This window comes from Thalassophryne amazonica, chromosome 13 (genome assembly GCF_902500255.1).
Source record: "Thalassophryne amazonica chromosome 13, fThaAma1.1, whole genome shotgun sequence".
In the NCBI taxonomy this organism is placed as follows: Eukaryota; Metazoa; Chordata; class Actinopteri; order Batrachoidiformes; family Batrachoididae; genus Thalassophryne; species Thalassophryne amazonica.
In genome coordinates, this window is record NC_047115.1 from 34942511 (window position 1) to 34961924 (window position 19414).

General features: G+C 40.9%; 2 protein-coding genes across 6 annotated transcripts in view; one reads left to right on the plus strand and one right to left on the minus strand.

Annotated features, from left to right (window-relative positions):
* Positions 1 to 19414, minus strand: part of anxa11a (annexin A11a) — a 41362-nt gene that overhangs the window by 18889 nt on the left and 3059 nt on the right. For 3 of the 5 annotated variants that reach the window (XR_004564630.1, XM_034185444.1, XM_034185445.1), the window contains exons 2-7: positions 14881 to 15197; positions 8375 to 8457; positions 7407 to 7766; positions 3113 to 3200; positions 2716 to 2810; positions 2364 to 2477 (exon numbers count right to left, since the gene is read on the minus strand). Coding sequence is in view for 4 of the 5 variants with exons in the window: in XM_034185444.1 (XP_034041335.1) it covers positions 2364 to 2477; positions 2716 to 2810; positions 3113 to 3200; positions 7407 to 7766; positions 8375 to 8457; positions 14881 to 15187 (1047 nt within the window). In the remaining variant the exon portion in view is untranslated. The remainder of the gene's footprint in view (positions 1 to 2363; positions 2478 to 2715; positions 2811 to 3112; positions 3201 to 7406; positions 7767 to 8374; positions 8458 to 14880; positions 15198 to 19414) is intronic. The other 2 variants (XM_034185446.1, XM_034185447.1) reach the window with 2 other exon arrangements.
* zcchc24 (zinc finger, CCHC domain containing 24) overlaps positions 11106 to 19414 on the plus strand; it is a 122718-nt gene continuing 114409 nt past the window's right edge. The window contains exon 1 of the mRNA XM_034185448.1: positions 11106 to 11141. The gene's annotated coding sequence lies outside the window, so the exon portion shown is untranslated. The remainder of the gene's footprint in view (positions 11142 to 19414) is intronic.

Here is a 19414-nt window from a genome sequence, read left to right on the forward strand (position 1 = left end):
TACTTCACGGTTGGTCTGTGCCACTACTTTCTTGGATATCACACTAGATCTTAAAAACAGTGTTAAGAAATATTGGTACATTTTGTCAAGTGATTCACAAGTTGGCCATTTGTTTCAAGAGTTGCCTATATTTGCCCATAAGAGAGCCCCTAACCTGAGAGACAAGCTTGTTAAGACAGACACATATATGCACCCAGAACATTTTTTGTCTTCACTGCCTAATGGGAATTATCCTTGCCGGGGTTGTGTTCAGTGTAACGCTATGATTAAGGGAGACTGCTTTACACATCCACATTCGGGCCGTAAATATTTGGTGAAGAGCAGGATTTCCTGCAAAACTAAGTTTGTTGTTTACTTGCTAAAATGCCCTTGTGGCCTGTGTTATGTGGGCAAGACTAAGAGAGAACTAAAGACTCGCATCTCAGAACATAAAAGTAATATTAGGAACAGAGTTGAAAAGTCTTCGGTGGCGAGACGTTTTTGAGTGCTGGCCACGATGTATGTTCTCTCAGATTTCAAGGTATAGAAATGGTTGAACCCCCTAGACGGGGAGGTAATAGGGAGAAGCTTCTATCACAGCGGGAAGCATTTTGGATACACACACTACAAATGGAATTTCCAAGAGGAATGAATAAGGAATTACTGTTGGGCTGCTTTCTTTTAATTTGTATGTGTCATAGGTTTTCTATTTTTGAGGTGTGTTTTTTATCCTTTACTATACTGTTTGGTTTTGTAAAGGCTTGATGTGTGATTTTTTTATATTTGTATTGTTTATATTTATGAGCTTCATTGTTATTGATATATGTTTTTGTATTTTTTACATGAATGTCTTTTTATATACTGTTTTTTTTTTTTTAAGTGTGTAGCCCTAAGAACAATAGTTTCAGTTAACAAGTTTAGTTAGTTTCAGCCATTTATTGTGTTTACTCTTTTTAAATCATAATGACAACAGAAACTACCCAAATGACCCTAATCAAAAGTTTACATACCCCTGTTCTTAATACTGTGTAATTGCCCCCCTTTAACATCAATGACAGCTTGGAGCCTTTTGTGGTCGTTGTGGATGAGGCTCTCTGATGGTAAAGCTGCCACTGAATATGTCTTGGACATTAGTTACGAAGAAATACAAGCAGTATGGCACTCTATAGTAAATTTGCATGGAGTCAACGGTTCTTAAAAACTGAGTGATTGTGCAAGAAGGAGAAGAGTGAGGAAAGCCACCAAGACACCCAGACAACTCAGAAGACGTTATAGGCTTATGTGGCTATGATTGGAGAAATTGCACACAGTGCAAATTTTGCATTTTGTATCACCCGTTATACAGCTTCATGATGAAGTGGAACAGAGGATTTTCTTAAAAAGAAGACTTGAAAGTTTGGCTACAAATTGTGAGAAGGTACATCTGAGATGCAAGCTTTGATTCGATCTGTTTTGGTGAAAGAATATCTCCGCTCTACTACACTAAGAAACTAAGAGTGGTGATGCAAAATGCAAAATCTGCTCTCTGCCCAATTTCTCCAATTGCAGCCACATAAGCCTATAACTTCTTCTGGGTTGTTTGTGTGTCTTTGTGTCTTTCATCACTCTTCTCCTTCTTGCACAGCCACTCAGTTTTTTAAAACTGTCTACTCCATGCAGATTTACCACAGAGTGCCATACTGTTTGCATTTCTTCATAACGGATGCAAATAAAGTCCAAGACATTCAGTGGCAGCTTTACCATCAAAGAGCCTCGTCAACTACCACAAAAGACTCCAAGCTGACATTGATGTTAAAGGGGGCAACATACAGTATTAAGATGTAAACTTTTGATCAGGGTCATTTGGGTAGTTTCTGTTGTCATGATAAAAAAAAAGAGTTGTTTGACAATAAATGGCTTCACCCACCACTATCCATGAGTGGAAAAAAGTTTTTGTGTTCATCCCTCCTTTATGTAAAAAAAAAAAAATAAAAACCTCTCCTCTTCACAGAGCACATGAATCACTGTGTGACAGCACAGCAAGTTATTCTTCTTCTTCTGTGGAGGTTGGCAGTTGGCAACCAAATGTGTACACATTACTCCCACCAAACATTCAGGGTGAGAAACATGATGTACAAGGGATGTCAAAACGGAACAAACATGCAAGATTTTGCCAAAAGGCAGCCGAATGATATGAAATAAAAGTCAATGAAAATGTAAGAAACACTGCGCTATTTTCCATACCATCCCAAATTTTACAGATTTGGGTTGTAAATAATTAACTAATGTCTCTATAATGCAAATCGCATAACTAAGATGGTTTGTTTATTAATGATCATCTGTTTTGATAAAAAAAATGTGATCACACAGAATATTTACAGTAGATTGTGATGCTGAGCATTTACCTTTATGGCACTGTTGAGCTCAGAGGCATCAAACTGAGCCGGAGTCTTCAACATTGCCATGACCAGCTTCCGAAAGTCCCCAGACAGCTCTGAATGTAGATCCTTAATCAGATCCTGGAACCAGAAATATATTTGTAATAACGTGCAACATCAACTGAAGACCAAGCAGCTTTAGCATCTGTTGTGTACATATCAAAATCACCACATAATGGACAGCAAGGCATGCGTTAACACTAGATTAATAAATGGTATTTGTTTTGTACAAGTAAACAAACCTTATTAAGTAGATACTTTCTTCCAATAAGAAAATTACATAGCTTATTACATTGACATTACATAAAAATTATGACACCTTCCCATACGATGTTTTGTAAGCTCGGAGTAATTCCACGCGCTGCTTGTTGGATCGACTCCCCAGTAAGTCGATAATGGCCTGCTCATCAGTTCCTGTAGAGACAATATATATGTTTATTTCTGATCACTAATATCTTAACTCCAACTTTTGTTTGTTCACCATTCTTCTTACCCCTGTGGCTTCACTAAGTTTTGAACAGTCAGTTTATGTACCATTAGGTTTGTCAATAATTTGACAGCCATCAGTTTTGACACAATGGATGTAAAAAAACACCAACTTTCAATCAGTCTATAAGTTGTTTAAGGCTGAAGCCCCAAGGAAAATACAATTTACACCATTTCAAAGACAACATGCACTACAATTTAACCAACAAACATTAACACACATCACTTACCAAAGCCCTTCATGGCCTTCCTCAAGACCTCCACATCTTTGAGTGGATCGGCTCCAGGAAAGTCCTTGATTGTTCCCCTGAATCCTTTCTGAAACAGCAACACAAAATGCAAAGTTTTATTGCATTTTAAAACACTACATTGAAATGGTTAAAAAAAAAAGTTCAATTAATTTAATACTTTATAGCAGATATCCATCTTTGCCCAGGTGAACAAGTTACCAGGTTGAGTTTTGTATAAAAAAAAAAAAAAAAAAAAAAATTCCCACCTGTGGCCTTTCTGTGTGGAGTTTGCATGTTCTCCCTGTGTTTGCATGGGTTCCCTTCGGGTGCTCCAGCTTCCTCCCACCTCCAAAGACATGCAGGTTAGATAAATTGGAAACTTTAAACTGACCTTGGGTGTGCATGTGAATTGTTTGTCTATACGAGACCCTACGATAGACTGGCGCCCTGTCCAGGGTGTACCCAACATCCCGCCCTATGACTGCTGGGAAAGGCTCCAGCACCTCTGTGACCCTTAACTGGAGTAAGCAGGTATAGAAAATTAATGAATGGAATCAGTGCGTCAACACAGTGGTTTTAAGCTATAAATAAAACTACAGCATGCAGAGTATGAATTTTATAGCGTTAAACCACCACGTACTTAAAACATTTTTGCCCTGTAGTTATTTGTAAGTGTTTTTACCTTAACAGAGTTATGCAGTCTGAGTGCTGTTGTTCATTTATAGCCTCCAACCACCCTGATTCTAACAGTGTGTTTACATTTTTTCTACACCCAGTATTTATTCATCTTCATCAGGAAATGTTGTACACATACCAAACGCAGAAGGTAAAATAATTAATGATGTTGCTAGATTGTCACGTAAGTTTTAAAAAATAAACTAAGTTTCATAGTCATAGGCTATAGCATTGCTGAAGGTTCAGTCAGTCAATGTTTGTATAAAGTCAATCTTTTAAAAGTGCAGTAGGACTGTGCTCAAACTATCAAACTTGTGCTGTGTCCTGACAGTGTTGATATTAATTGTATGCTTTACTTTACTTTTCAAGTTATTGTTTGACGTTCGGTATTGTATTGACTCAGAATCACTAATACTATGATTTAAATCACTATGATGTAGTAGGTGGTGGGAAACACCCCCAAAGCTGGTTTGCAATATGCAGATTAATACAAAGTAGCAATTTATTTTTATTTCTAACTGTGACCAATGACGTGACCAAGGAGAGTGCCTTAAAGCAGTGACTCACGATAGATTTAATTGTTCACATCTTGAAAATGACACCATCTTTTAGAAATCGCTACCATCACATAGTGATGATAGTGTTAACATGCCATCTAAGAAGCACATGCTCGTTTTTCTGTTGAGTGAAGTGGCGGCTTACACACATAGCCAGCCACTGCGCAGAGTGCCATCTTCACTACAAACACACATACAGAGCCAAACACGTAAGGTGTTTTCTGGTGTAGACGGACCCAGATCTTCAACAGATCACTAGAGCTGTGTGAAGTCCCATCGTGCTTCAAACGCTGCACAATCATACCAGTTCCCAAGAAATCCTCCATCTCAGGATTAAATGACTATAGGCCTGTTGCTCTGACGTCTTTGGCCACAAAATCCTTTGAAAGACTGGTGTTGAACCACCTGAAGGTCATCGCAGGACCCCTAACTGGATCCTGTGCAGGTCACCTATCGGGCAAACAGGTCAGTTAGAGATGCGGCCAACAATGGGTTGGCATCAAATCCTGGAACAACTTGACTCTGACATATGCTGGGATCTTGTCTGTGGACGTCAGTGCTGCATTCAACACCATCGTCAATGAAGTCGTCCACTCCAAACTGACTCAGCTCACTGTGCCAGCCCCCATCTGTCAGTGGATCACTAACTACCTGATGGACAGGAGGCAGGAGGTGCAGCAAGGCTAGGAAAATTCACATCCAGAACCCGGACAACCAGCACCAGTGCTCCCCTGGGGTGAGTGTTTACCCCACTGCTCTTCTCCCTTTATAAAAACGACTGCACATTAAATGACTTAGCTGTTAAACATCAGCCCCATCCAAGATGGGGACGAGTCTGCCTACAGATGGGAAGAGTGAATTGCTGGTCCTCTGGTGGTGTCTCATCAACCTGGAGCTGAAGATACAAAAAGCTTTGGAGATGACAGTGGACTTCAGGAGAAGCCCCCCACCACCAACCTCAATAACACTGTGGTCCATGATGGAAACATTCAGGTTTCTGGAATCCACCATCTCCCAGGTCCTGAAGTGGACAGCAAACACACCCATCCACCAAGAAGAACCAATAGAGGATGCATTTCCTGAGGCAGCTCAGTAAGTTTAGTCTACCCCAGGAACGAATGGTCCAGTTTTACACAGGAGCAATACAGTATGTTTGATGCACGTCCATTATCATCTGGTTTGGTTCAGTAACCAAATGGGAAAGAAAATGTCTGCAACAGACAATCAGGTCTGCAGAAAGGCTCACTGGTGCTAAGCTGCATCCAAGACTTGCACAACTGCAGAGTGAGAAACAGCAGAAAGCATCACTGCAGACCCATCGCACCCTGGTCATAACTTCTTTGAACTTCTGTCCTTTGGATGAGCTTCAGGACACTGTACGCCATGATGACTTGACATAGGAACAGTTTCATCCGGCCATTACTCTAGCGAACAGTTAAATATACCATTTGTGACACATAAACCTCTGGCTACAACACATACAACAAACTCTCCTCAGAATCCGCACAGGTAAATTGCTACATAAAGCTCTGTATAACACGCAATGTACACACTCACTATCCTCCATCCACCCACTTTATACTACCGTCATTGCACATTCAATTTACACATCTTATACTGTCACTAACTTCACTGCGCTGTTATAATTAAAGGGGAACTATGCAACATTTTAACCTTAATTTTACAGTTTGGGAGTAATTGTAATCACTAAGTGACTTGTTTTGGGGAGAATGGGGACTCTCTCCCCTCCACCAAGGCTCTCGTAGCAGAAGACCAGCCTTACAACTTCAGGGATGTCAACCCGCTATCCTTAGAACATGTCTCGGGTCTCGTGAACAACACAGACTGCTTTATGGCACTACTACAACAAGTAAACACTCCTATTGAGGAATTGGTGAGCTAGCAGCTATAAGAATAAGCCACCAAATACTTTATTTCTTAGATGTTTATCATCATGGCAGAGCTGGCAAAAAAGCAAAGAAAATACTGTCAGAGGAAGCAAGGAAGAGAAAAAGAGTGTATGACCGAGCATGGGGTCACACACACACGTGGGCAAACCTTGGTTGGGGTTTCTTGGAATAGAAAAGCTGAAAGATAAAGAAGGGTACAACACAGATACAGACCTGGAATTCTTGCTGCTGGGAGAAGCTGTATTTGACCAGTTTGCATTGGTCTGAAAGCATGACATCATATTTACTCAGTGTTCGGGCAGTGTCAGGACATCAAATAACTCCACCGTGTCTCATCAGACAGGGCAATGAAGAGATCCAAAATTACAAAAAAAACAAACAAAAACAAACAAACAAACAAACAAAAAAAACACACAGCCGCTGTCTGTTTTCTTCAGCTGTGACAGTCCTCTCTCACACTCCGAGCCAGAGTATCGTCCAATCAGAATTCCAGAACCATTGGACAGCCTGTTGTCCAATCAGAATCCCAGAACCATTGGACAGCCACAGGATATAAAGAGTAAACAAACATGCAGACAACGAGAAAGCCCTCCACTTGATCTCAAGTATCGAGAAGAACTGTTTATTTCTGTGGATTTTCCAGACATGGTTCCATTGTAAATAAATGCACATGGACAGTTGGGGAGAGGGCCACCACCAGTAAGGTTGTTAATGACAGTTTTGTAGCATATGTACTCCCAGGCTGTAGGGGGAGCTCCATAGAGAAAAATGCAACTAAATAAAACCAGACAAAATAGCTAAAAACTGACCAAAGTTGCATAGTTCTTCTTTAATTGCACTTTATTCTGATTACACTTCTTTTACACTTTGTAAAATGCATACTGTACATGGTATCTACCTGTGCACACTATTACCATACCATCACAATTGACGGTCCAAACTGCAGTCATTTTATTATTATTCGTGACCACATTCTTGTCCCATTTATGCCTAGTGGTCTAGTTTGTGATATAATACTTTGAACAAGTACAACCAGAGTTAAATTCCTTGTATGTGCTGACTTACTTGGCCAATAAATCTGATTCTGAATAGAGAAGTATAGACATATAAGTAAATATGGTGTAAGGAAATAAAACATTATGCATTTCTTACATTGAAAGTTGGAGCTACTGGCATGGCTGATGCTCCATAGCCAGGCATGGCTGGAAACTGTGATGGGTACCCTGGCATTGGTGCTGGTGCTGCTCCAAAACCGGCCGCCGGAGGATTGGGTGATGGTGCACTGGGGTATCCAGGCATCGTTTGGCCTGGCTGACCGGGGTATCCCATTCCTTGGGTTGGAGGTTGAGGCATGGTCCCTCCTGACTGTGGGTACAGGCCATATGACTGTTGGTTAGGGAAGGGAGTACCATACCCCCCATGTAGAGTAGCAGGTGGGTACACCCCAGGAACTTGGGTGAACATGGATGGGTTTAGAGAATAACCCCCCATGACAGCAGAGATGTGGCTGGCCTGTGGTTTAAAAAGACTGGCATCCCATAAACTGTTCATAGATCCCTGAAGATTACTTTATGCAAATAGTTGTTGGTCATGTCACTTTTTTTGACCTGGTGTATATATGGTTGACCTGGTATATAATCATAACTATCAATGTGTGTAAATAAATTTCAAACGAATTTCATAGTCAAATTGGTGTTCCAGATATTTTGAATGATTACTAGAGCTTGGCCATGCTACATTATGAAATATGAATGTGGATACAGTATCTGATGAGGCACTGGAAAGTACAACATACAAAAGATAAGGAATCAAAAAAGTAAATGGGGTGAAAGTGGCAAAAGGTCAGGGATTAGAAGCATGAAAAAGAGTGACTCATCAAGTTAAACACTGTTTTACTCATGCAAGGAACTAAAAAGAGAAGCGCACAATGAAAATTTAAATGCTGAAGATTTCCTCATGCAGACTTTAGACAACTCTTACCGTGACATGAAAGGATGTGATATTCCATTAATACCTGTGTAACTAATTCTAACTGGAACAGTCAACACAGCATTCTGATTGTCAATTACAGACATTTTTTTTTAAATGTGTAGTAACGTTGGGTTTTAAGCTAAACATACCATTGCAGGATTGAATCCAGGGTTGGGTACGTTATTAGGAGCTACGGAGGGATAACCAACAACAGGGCCACCTCCCCAGCTGCCTGCAGCAGAAAACAAAGACATATTATGTTACAAAAATAATTTTTTCCATCAATATCAGACAAATAAAACATGAAATTTAGTGGTCCACACATTCTATCTACTAATCAGTTATGTATAAGAGTCCACTACAGACAATGGGACTGGTATGTTAAAGCTGGACTGTGAGACTACCTTCTCTTAGCAACAGCACAAGTATGTTTGTTTTAAGGGTATAAATTCCACTCTGTTAACTTTAAGTCTCATGATATCTGTTGCCTTTGGTAATGACAATGCTGGCTCACCCATGTCCCTGAATCCTAAGACAAGCATCATAACACACTGAGTCCAACATCCTATCTACCCTGCCAGCGGTTAACTGAAGGCCAAACTGTGAACAAAGGAACACCCAACTTTCACTCACACTGTCCCAAAACTAAGCCAAAATATTGCCAATACGCCAATGCTCCCTTGAAGTGTAAAGAGACAAGTCTGTGTCAAACTGATACAAATTTATACAGTAGATCCCTAAAGTATTCACAGTGCTTCACTTTTTCCATTTTGTTATGTACAGCCTTATTCCAAAATGGAGTAAATTCATTTTGGCCTTCAAAATTCTACTCATAACACCCTGTAATGACAACATAGTAAGTATATATATATATATATATATATATATATATATATATATATATATATATATATATACATACATACACATACATACACACATTCAACAAAAACATAAACGCAACACTTTTGGTTTTGCTCCCATTTTGTATGAGATGAACTCAAAGATCTAAAACTTTTTCCACATACACAATATCACCATTTCCCTCAAATATTGTTCACAAACCAGTCTAAATCTGTGATAGTGAGCACTTCCCCTTTGCTGAGATAATCCATCCCACCTCACAGGTGTGCCATATCAAGATGCTGATTAGACACCATGATTAGTGCACAGGTGTGCCTTAGACTGCCCACAATAAAAGGCCACTCTGAAAGGTGCAGTTTTATCACACAGCACAATGCCACAGATGTCGCAAGATTTGAGGGAGCGTGCAATTGGCATGCTGACAGCAGGAATGTCAACCAGAGCTGTTGCTCGTGTATTGAATGTTCATTTCTCTACCATAAGCCGTCTCCAAAGGCGTTTCAGAGAATTTGGCAGTACATCCAACCAGCCTCACAACCGCAGACCACGTGTAACCACACCAGCCCAGGACCTCCACATCCAGCATGTTCACCTCCAAGATCGTCTGAGACCAGCCACTCGAACAGCTGCTGAAACAATCGGTTTGCATAACCAAAGAATTTCTGCACAAACTGTCAGAAACCGTCTCAGGGAAGCTCATCTGCATGCTCGTCGTCCTCATCAGGGTCTCGACCTGACTCCAGTTCGTCATCGTAACCGACTTGAGTGGGCAAATGCTCACATTCGCTGGCGTTTGGCACGTTGGAGAGGTGTTCTCTTCACGGATGAATCCCGGTTCACACTGTCCAGGGCAGATGGCAGACAGCGTGTGTGGCGTCGTGTGGGTGAGCGGTTTTCTGATGTCAATGTTGTGGATCGAGTGGCCCATGGTGGCGGTGGGGTTATGGTATGGGCAGGCGTCTGTTATGGACGAAGAACACGTGCATTTTATTGATGGCATTTTGAATGCACAGAGATACCGTGACGAGATCCTGAGGCCCATTGTTGTGCCATACATCCAAGAACATCACCTCATGTTGCAGCAGGATAATGCACGGCCCCATGTTGCAAGGATCTGTACACAATTCTTGGAAGCTGAAAATGTCCCAGTTCTTGCATGGCCGGCATACTCACCGGACATGTCACCCATTGAGCATGTTTGGGATGCTCTGGACCGGCGTATACGACAGCGTGTACCAGTTCTTGCCAATATCCAGCAACTTCAACTTCGCACAGCCATTGAAGAGGAGTGGACCAACATTCCACAGGCCACAATTGACAACCTGATCAACTCTATGCGAAGGAGATGTGTTGCACTGCATGAGGCAAATGGTGGTCACACCAGATACTGACTGGTATCCCCCCCAATAAAACAAAACTGCACCTTTCAGAGTGGACTTTTATTGTGGACAGTCTAAGGCACACCTGTGCACTAATCATGGTGTCTAATCAGCATCTTGATATGGCACACCTGTGAGGTGGGATGGATTATCTCAGCAAAGGAGAAGTGCTCACTATCACAGATTTAGACTGGTTTGCGAACAATATTTGAGGGAAATGGTGATATTGTATATGTGGAAAAAGTTTTAGATCTTTGAGTTCATCTCATACAAAATGGGAGCAAAACCAAAAGTGTTGCATTTATATTTTTGTTGAGTGTACATACACAAACGTGTGTGTGTGTGTGTGTGTGTGTACAGTGGTGGGCACAGTTTCGCTAATCTGATAACCACTAATTAGCGAAGCTAACTTTCTGTTAGCTGCTTAGCTTTTCGGCTAACTTTAAAAACCATCAACGGACCAATTAACTAATTAACCACTATCATACTTTTACGGGCATAGTGAATAAAGCTTCACGATTAAACACATTTGTAAAGCCTGAAATCATCCATTTTAGTGCCTGCCTATTACATGTTTTGAAGCAGACAAACAGCTATGCGAGGTAGAGCTCAATCCTCTGCCAGCAGAGGAGAGCTGGCAACCAGAAAGAAAGGAAGAGGGGGAGAAAAAAAAGATTATTTATTTTCACACCCATACAGACGTATCACAGGAATCACGCACAGCATGACAGTTTTGACTTATGGTTAAAATTTTAAACAAACTAATTCCGGACATGGTATTGAAATTAACGTCACTCACAAAGTGAAAATATCAGCTATATGTTTTATTTTTAAAGTAATGGACTAATTTTGAAGGTTTTAGCATTTTACAGACACACATGGCAAAAAGCATGATGGGAAAGTTGGTCGGTATGTGTAAAAAAACCACCACACGTTACTGTAACGTGTGTGTTGGTTTTTACCAATAAATCTGTATTTGTAAATCTCTTTTTTTTCATTTGTAAAAAAAGGCAATTTGAAAACTGAAAATTCTGTTTGTTAAGTGATTCAGCACTTTTAGCGAATGTGTGTTGGTATTCACACTGCCAACTGGCACAGATGGTTTGACAGTCCTTCAGGTGCCTTTTGGCAAACTCCAGGCAGGCTGCAATGTGCCTTTTACTAAGGAGCGGCTTTCGTCTGGCCACTCTACCATACAAGCCTGATTGGTGGATTGCTGCAGAGATGGTTGTCCTTCTGAAAGGTTCCCCTCTCTCCACAGAAGAACGCTGGAGCTCTGACAGAGTCACCATAGGGTTCTTGGTCACCTCCCTGACTAAAACTCTTCTCCCCTGACCGCTCAGTTTAGACAGGCATCCAGCTCTACGAAGAGTCTTGGTGAATCTGAATGTCTTCCATTTACGGGTGATAGAGGTCACTGTGCTTACTGGAATCTTCAAAGCAGCAGAAATGTTTCTGTATACTTCCCAGGATTTATGCCTTGACACAATCCTGTCTCAGAGGTCAAGAGACAGTTTTTTTTTTACTTCATGCTTGGTTCGTGCTTTAACATCCACTGTCAACTGTAGGACCTTATATGTAGACAGGTGTGTCTCTTTCAAAATCATGTCCAATCAACTGAATTTACCCCAGATGGACTCCAATTAAGCTATAGAATCATCTCAACAGTGATCAGTGGAAACAGGATGCACCTGAGCTCAATTTTGAGCTTCATGTCAAAGGTGGTGCATACTTATGTCGATGTGATTTCTTAGTTTTTTTATTTTAATGAATTTGCAAAAATCCCCTCATTGGTCCTAAGTAGTGATTCATAATATGCCTGGTTTTGCTGGACAACTTGTTCAGAGACCAGCAAGTTTACCATGTTCATTTCATGAACGCTCGTGCCACTTTTCTTTTCCTTCTTTCTTCAAAAATGCATTTAAATTCACCACTGTCCATCGGAGAAAATCAGCCAAACTCATCCCCAAATCATCAGGTTCATCTGTCCTGTCAAAAATTGTGTTCTAAATCAAGTTTTCCATCGCTTTATGCGTGGATCCTTTCTACGTCACTGTCAAAACATTGGCAGTTTACCGCTTATGGTCAAATTTATCATGAATGACCTTTGAGCATACCAATGATTCATTGCGCAGCATGCTGAGATACTGACCACTATTTATACTACATATGCAAGAGTATGCTGATAAGATCATTTTGTTTTTACAACAAATTTAGCATTTATAATTTTAATTATTCTTTCAGTTTTTAATCCTCTGCATGACCTGCTCGCAATCAACAACACAGAGTACACAGAGACAAGCTTTATGCACCTAAAACAAAGGAATAAAGAACAAACACAAAGGCTGTAGGCATTTAAAGAAATTCAAACAATGTAAAACAAATCATCTACAAAGAGAGTGGCAGACTGAAATAATTATCTCAGCAGTTGGCAAACCAAACCAGTCTGAAAAGCCAAGTGAACATTGTACAACCCCAATTCCAATGAAGTTGGGATGTTGTAGAAAATGTAAATAACAGAATATAGGTTGAATCCTCTTCAAACTATAGTCAATTGAATACACCACAAAGACAAGATATTTAATGTTCAAACTGATAAACTTTGTTTTTGTGCAAGTATTTGCTCATTTTGAAATGGATGCCTGCAACACGTTTCGAAAAAGCTGGGACAGTGGTATGTTTACCACTGTGTTACATCGCCTTTCCTTCTAACAACACTCAATAAGCATTTGGGAACTGAGGACACTAATTGTTGAAGCTGTGTAGGTGGACTTCTTTACCATTCTTGCTTGATGTATGACTTCAGTTGTTCAACAGTCCGGGGTCTCCGTTGTCATATTTTGGGCTTCATAATGCGCCACACATTTTCAATGGGCGATAGGTCTGGGCTGCAGGCAGGCCAGTCTAGTACCCGCACTCTTTTACTACAAAGCCATGCTGTTGTAACACGTATAGAATGTGGCTTGGCACTGTCTCGCTGAAATAAGCAGGGACGTCCCTGAAAAAGATGTTGCTTGGATGGCAGCATGTGTTGCTCCAAAACCTGGACGTACCTTTCAGCATTGATGGTGCCATCACAGACGTGTAAGTTGCCCATGCCATGGCCACTAACACACCCCCATACCATCACAGATGCTGGCTTTTAAACTTTGCGCTGGTAACATTCTGGATGGTCTTTTTCCTCTTTTGTCCGGAGGACACGACGTCCATGATTTCCAAAAACAGTCTGAAATGTGGACTCATCAGACCACAGCACACTTTTCCACTTTGCGTCGGTCCATTTCAAATGAGCTCGCGCCCACAGAAGGCAGCGGCATTTCCAGATGTTGTTGTGTGGCTTTTGCTTTCCAGGGTAGAGTTTTAACTTGCATTTGTAGATGTAGCCACGAACTTTGTTAACTGACACAGTTAATGGTTTTCTGAAGTGTTCTTGAGCCCACGTGGTAAGATCCTTTACACAATGATGCCGGTTTTTTAATGCAGTGCCGCCTGAGGGATTGAAGGTCACCGGCATTCAATGTTGGTTTTCGGCCTGCCGCTTACGTGTATAAAAGTTCTCCAGATTCTGTAAATTCTCCAGATTCTCTGAATCTTCTAATTATATTATAGACTATAGATGATGGAATCCCTAAATTCCTTGCAACTGAACATTGAGAAACATTGTTCTTAAACTGTTGGACTATTTTATCACGCAGTTGTTCACAAAGTGGTGATCCTCGCCCCATCTTTGCTTGTGAATGGCTGAGTCTTTTGGGGATGCTTCTTTTATACCCAATCATGACACTCACCTGTTTCCAATGAACCTGTTCCCCTGTGGAATGTTCAAAACAGGTGTTCTTTGAGCATTCATCAACTTTCTCGGTCTTTTGTTGCCACTGTCCCAGCTTTTTTGAAATGTGTTGCAGGCATCCATTTCAAAATGAGTAAATATTTGCACAAACACAAAAAAGTCTGTTAGTTTTAACATTAAATGTCTATTAAATACATTAAATACCCCCCAAACATGAGCAGAATGTCACAAATACAGTTTTCACGCCATCTGATTGTTTAGAATGCAGTCAGACGGCACATCGACAGCGTTCCGCAGTTTTTCTACTTTGCGCCACAAATGTTTTGAACATGAGGAAAACATTCAAGGCAGCTGCCTGACTTTGTCCGACTGTTTAGACTGCTGCTCAGTATGCTGTCCGACGGCCGCAAATGCACCGCGACACCTCCCGAATGTAAGTCAAATTTTCAATTGGATAGGATTCGGGCTCATTCAGCCTCTAATGTGATGGGGATATAAGCAAGGGTTTGCCATCACTTTTGCAACAAAGATGTTGAAATGCTTATAATTGTACTCAGTCTGATTTTTTTCTGTTCCATAGCATATTTATTGTAGCTTTGATTGCGTTTTGATTATGACTTACCTGGTGGTGGTGCCTGTGGATATCCTCCTCCCTGTGGAGGATAAGCACCAGGTTGTGGGGGATAAGCACCTGGCTGGGGAGGATAGCCGCCAGGCTGGGGAGGATAGCCACCAGGTTGAGGAGGATAGCTGCCAGGCTGGGGAGGATAGCCGCCAGGCTGGGGAGGATAGCCGCCAGGCTGGGGAGGATAGCCGCCAGGCTGAGGATACATGCCAGCTTGGGGAGGGTAACCTCCAGCCTGAGGTGGGTAAGCCCCAGGTTGTGGAGGGTAGCCACCTGCCTGAGGGGGGTATCCAGGGTAGCTCATAGCTTTAAACCTAAACACGGAAGAGACATTAAAGGGCTGTCATATATAAACATTCTGGTGACCCCTATCAGAAGCAGCTGAAAGTAGAAGTAAGAAATATGACAAACATCATGTACAAACATGTAGAAACAAAAAGCAACTACAAGGTGTCCCCCAAAATGTGCCTCCCCAAAAAAATCATTTAATTCTGCAATAGCTAATCTGAATTCTGTTTTTTTTCCCCACAGACATCAATATATAAGTGAGGAATTTCTTCTGATGTAGTTTGAGACTGATCCAATGATCAGTCTCAAAATAGAATCGATCTTACAATCGAGCAAAAAAGAGAAACTGGTGGAATTCTACTTTGAGACCAAATCGATCATGCAAACCCAATTACAATATCAATGTCATTTTGGAATTAGAAAAGCTCCAGACAGAAAGACAATATGGAGGATTGTAAAGAAGTTTCAAACTGACAGAACTGTGCACAATGTTAACAAAGGGAGATCTGGCCAAAACAGAGGAGCGGTACACATATTGAGCACATCTTGTGAATGCCAAAACGCTTACAAACTGAGGTGAAATTAGAAATAAACACCAGAGATAAAATTCCATCAGATGTGCTTCAAGATGACATATGACAAATATCAGTACACAAACGTGTACAGTGGTCCCTCGTTTATTGCGGGAGTTACGTTCTAAAAATAACCCGCAATAGGCGAAATCTGCGAAGTAGTCAGCGTTATTTTTATTATAGACGTTTTAAATCAAATCAAATCAATTTATATAGCGCCAAATCACAACAAACAGTTGCCCCAAGGCACTTTATACGTTTCAAGGCTGTAAAACCCCTCACTACACACTTTATACACTTTTCTCAAACAGGCATTAACATTTTCTTACTTTTCTCTCCTGTGTAAACACTCTCAAAGTTCAAACCTTAGTAGAAAAATAGGTCCAGTATTATAGAATGAAACCAAAGATCAAAAACTGTTTGCGGGTGGAAATGATCGTAATTATAATAAACACGCCCATAAATATTCAGACTCCGCTTCAGACACACCCTCATTTTACGATATGGAAGCCAGGAAGATGGCAATTAAAAAGAACTTCACCAATCATGACGCGTGCCAAAAGAGCGTCAAAAGCGGCCGTCGTATCAATTGTTTTGTAGTATATAATCAATAAAGTGTTACAGTGGTCCCTCATTAATCGCTGGAGTTACATTCTAAAAAATAGCCCGAAATACGCGAAACCGCGACGTTAGGCAGCGTTATTTTTTACAATTATTATAGACGTTTCAAAGCTGTAAAACCCCTCACTACACAGTTTATACACTTTCTCAATCAGGCATGAACATTTTCTCACTTTTCTCTCGTGTGTAAACACTCTCAAAGTTCAAACCTTAGTAGGAAAATAATACCACTGTTTCAGGCCCAAACATTTGTTTGAGAAATAAAAATAGAAAGTTTTCCTATAAATAATTATGATGGCATTTAGAACTAACGAATTGGTGGATATTTGCTCGCTCAATTAATAAGACACGCCTAATCTGTCAGATTTCTTTATTTTTTAAATGTATTTCTGTATTTATTTTATTGTGACAACCGAACAGAGACGACAAAACCTGGTTGCAGCACGGGCGAATTAAGGGAATGACGAAACTACAGTTGTTATTATCAATTTCATAGTCTAAAACGATCACACCACATAAAGTTAAGCTCAGCGCTGCTCTGGCTCCAGGCTCGAAGTCTGGAGAAAAGGGCGTGCAGCGCTGTCTTTGCAGTCAGCGATGTAGCCACGGATCGTGCTCCATAACAATCCCGCAAAAGCGGGATTTGTATTGATTATTATGTAGTATAATCAGGAAAGTGTTATTTATGTAACATATGCATTGATTTGTATAATGGCACTGTTTATCATGTTGATCATCTTCATTTTTATGTGGATTCCAGCGCTGGTTCATTCTGGTGTATAATTTACGCCACCTCTCGACCTTTCAGCGCAGCGTACGCCAATGACCACATTGATAAATGCCAAGTAGCGCGGCCGTTTTGGCGTACACCCCATATACGCTCAAATATCGCCATACGCAAGGTTGATACATGAGGCCCAATGTGCGTGCTCTTTCTGCGCTCACTACCTCCGGTGTTACCGTTGCGGGACGGATGCAGGATCCACAAAGAGTCCAAGTCATTAAAAAGATACAAACCTCTCTCAGTGGCCACGGAGCTCTGTGGCTGTGGTTACCGAGACCATGCAGCGCTGCGGATTTTTCTGCAAGAATTCTATCCTTGCGGGCTGCTGGAGCGCTCTGCATCAAAACAGCGAGCATAGTCTCTGGACCTGTTGCCAGATTTTGGCCGCAACTCCGCACAGCAGACAGGGGGGTGGTGTGAGTGGCCCGCTGCGGCGCTTACTGAGCCCGCAGACTCGGTAAGTGCATCGGAGGCAGTGAGAGCAATCGTGGTGATGCCGACCGGTGCCGCGACCGGCCCGCCTGATAAGGACGCAGAACACAATGCGCTGTTAAAAAAAGAAGAAGCAGCATGCAAAATTGCACTAAAAAAATCCACGAAACCACGAAGCCGCGAAAGGTCAACCACGTTATAGCGAGGGACCACTGTATAGATTTTCTATGGCTTTATTTTTGTGGCACTTTTTTGGTACACCCTGTAATTCCACTTGATCAGTACGCAAATTAAAACTAAAATAATAGACTGCAGTGAAAACAGATGAAATGTTTAAATCATTTGCATGGATTGTCATAGCAACTACACAGCTGAAACCAAACTCAGCAGACACTCCCACTTCAAACTTCCCACAAGGTGAGCCATGATCTTACTTTTTAAGTCTGGGTAAAACTTTTTTTAAACAAACCTATGTGACAGTAATTTCAATAGACAGATAATGTCATCATTATTGACTATTCTGTCATTTATTTTTGCAACCAATTCTAACTAATTATCTTAAAAAGCTCAAATAATCTCGTTGTAATGATAATAAAGCTATCCATCCATCCATCCATCTATATCATATATATATATATATATTTTTTTTAACTTCACCTTTACACATTTGGACATGGGAGCCCAAGCATCTGCTTAACAGTCTCCATACAGCTGTGTACTGATAAAAGCTGTTGTAAATGCTTCAACTAAATGCATGTGTGGTGTGTGCGCACACACAAACAAAAATGATTATTTTAAAATTATTTCCGTCACGTGCCGCTGCACGCCTCAGGATAACTATTTTGAATACATTTTTATTTTTAACTCTGCTTCAATGCATGCGACCATTTTGGCTTGTGCTGGCTGGAACACTTTTAGGACCCACGATGTCCTGTGTCTAATTCAGCCTGCAGAGAATGGCAGCTTATATTTTCAGTGACAATTCACTCTGTTTTCCCAATAATGTGGTGAAACACATATAACTGCAACCCAGACCATGGGGAAAAACAGAATGAGGGAGGGCAGAGGATGTAAACGATCTGTTCAGACAAGATATTAACTTTGGCACAAGAGTGGATCAGCAGGCTGTTACTGGTGCAGCACAATGGTGCAACACATTCATCAGCCATGACTGGCACAATGCAGGTTTCATCTGGAGTTTAAGGAAGTGTTATGTGCACTCATTGTTTTAACTGTCACGGTGACTCAACACACAAGATTTAGGAACATAATATGATGTGTGCAAAATATAGCCTAGTCAAACAATTAATGCTTTCCTATTGGTCTCATGATATAAAAAGGACATTAGTCGACACATCCATCGGGTGTATGGCCACAGCAAATAATGTGCCCATTGCCCAAGTATTCAAAGGTAATACGAATTTTAAAAAATGTCCATATACACTGGAGCACAGTGTACAATGAATATTGCTAACTACATTCCACATAATATAACTGTAAATAGTTTTTTTTTTGTTTTTTTTAATATATTAAAAATACATGGATGACAAGAAAGTGAAAATGCTTATTTCCATTGTGGTCCATTTAAAAACCAAATGACAAAATAGAAAATAAAATAAAATAATAATAGTGAGCATATTATAACAAGAACCTAAACAATTTATAAATAAATTACCATTAAAAAGTTACACAATTGCAGCACGGTGGCTTAGTGGTTAGCACTGTTGCCTCGCAGCGAGAAGGTCATGGTTCAATTCCCACCTTTGACCTTTCTGTGTGGAGTTTGCGTGTTCTCCCCGTGTTTGCCTGGGTTCCCTACGGGTGCTCCGGCTTC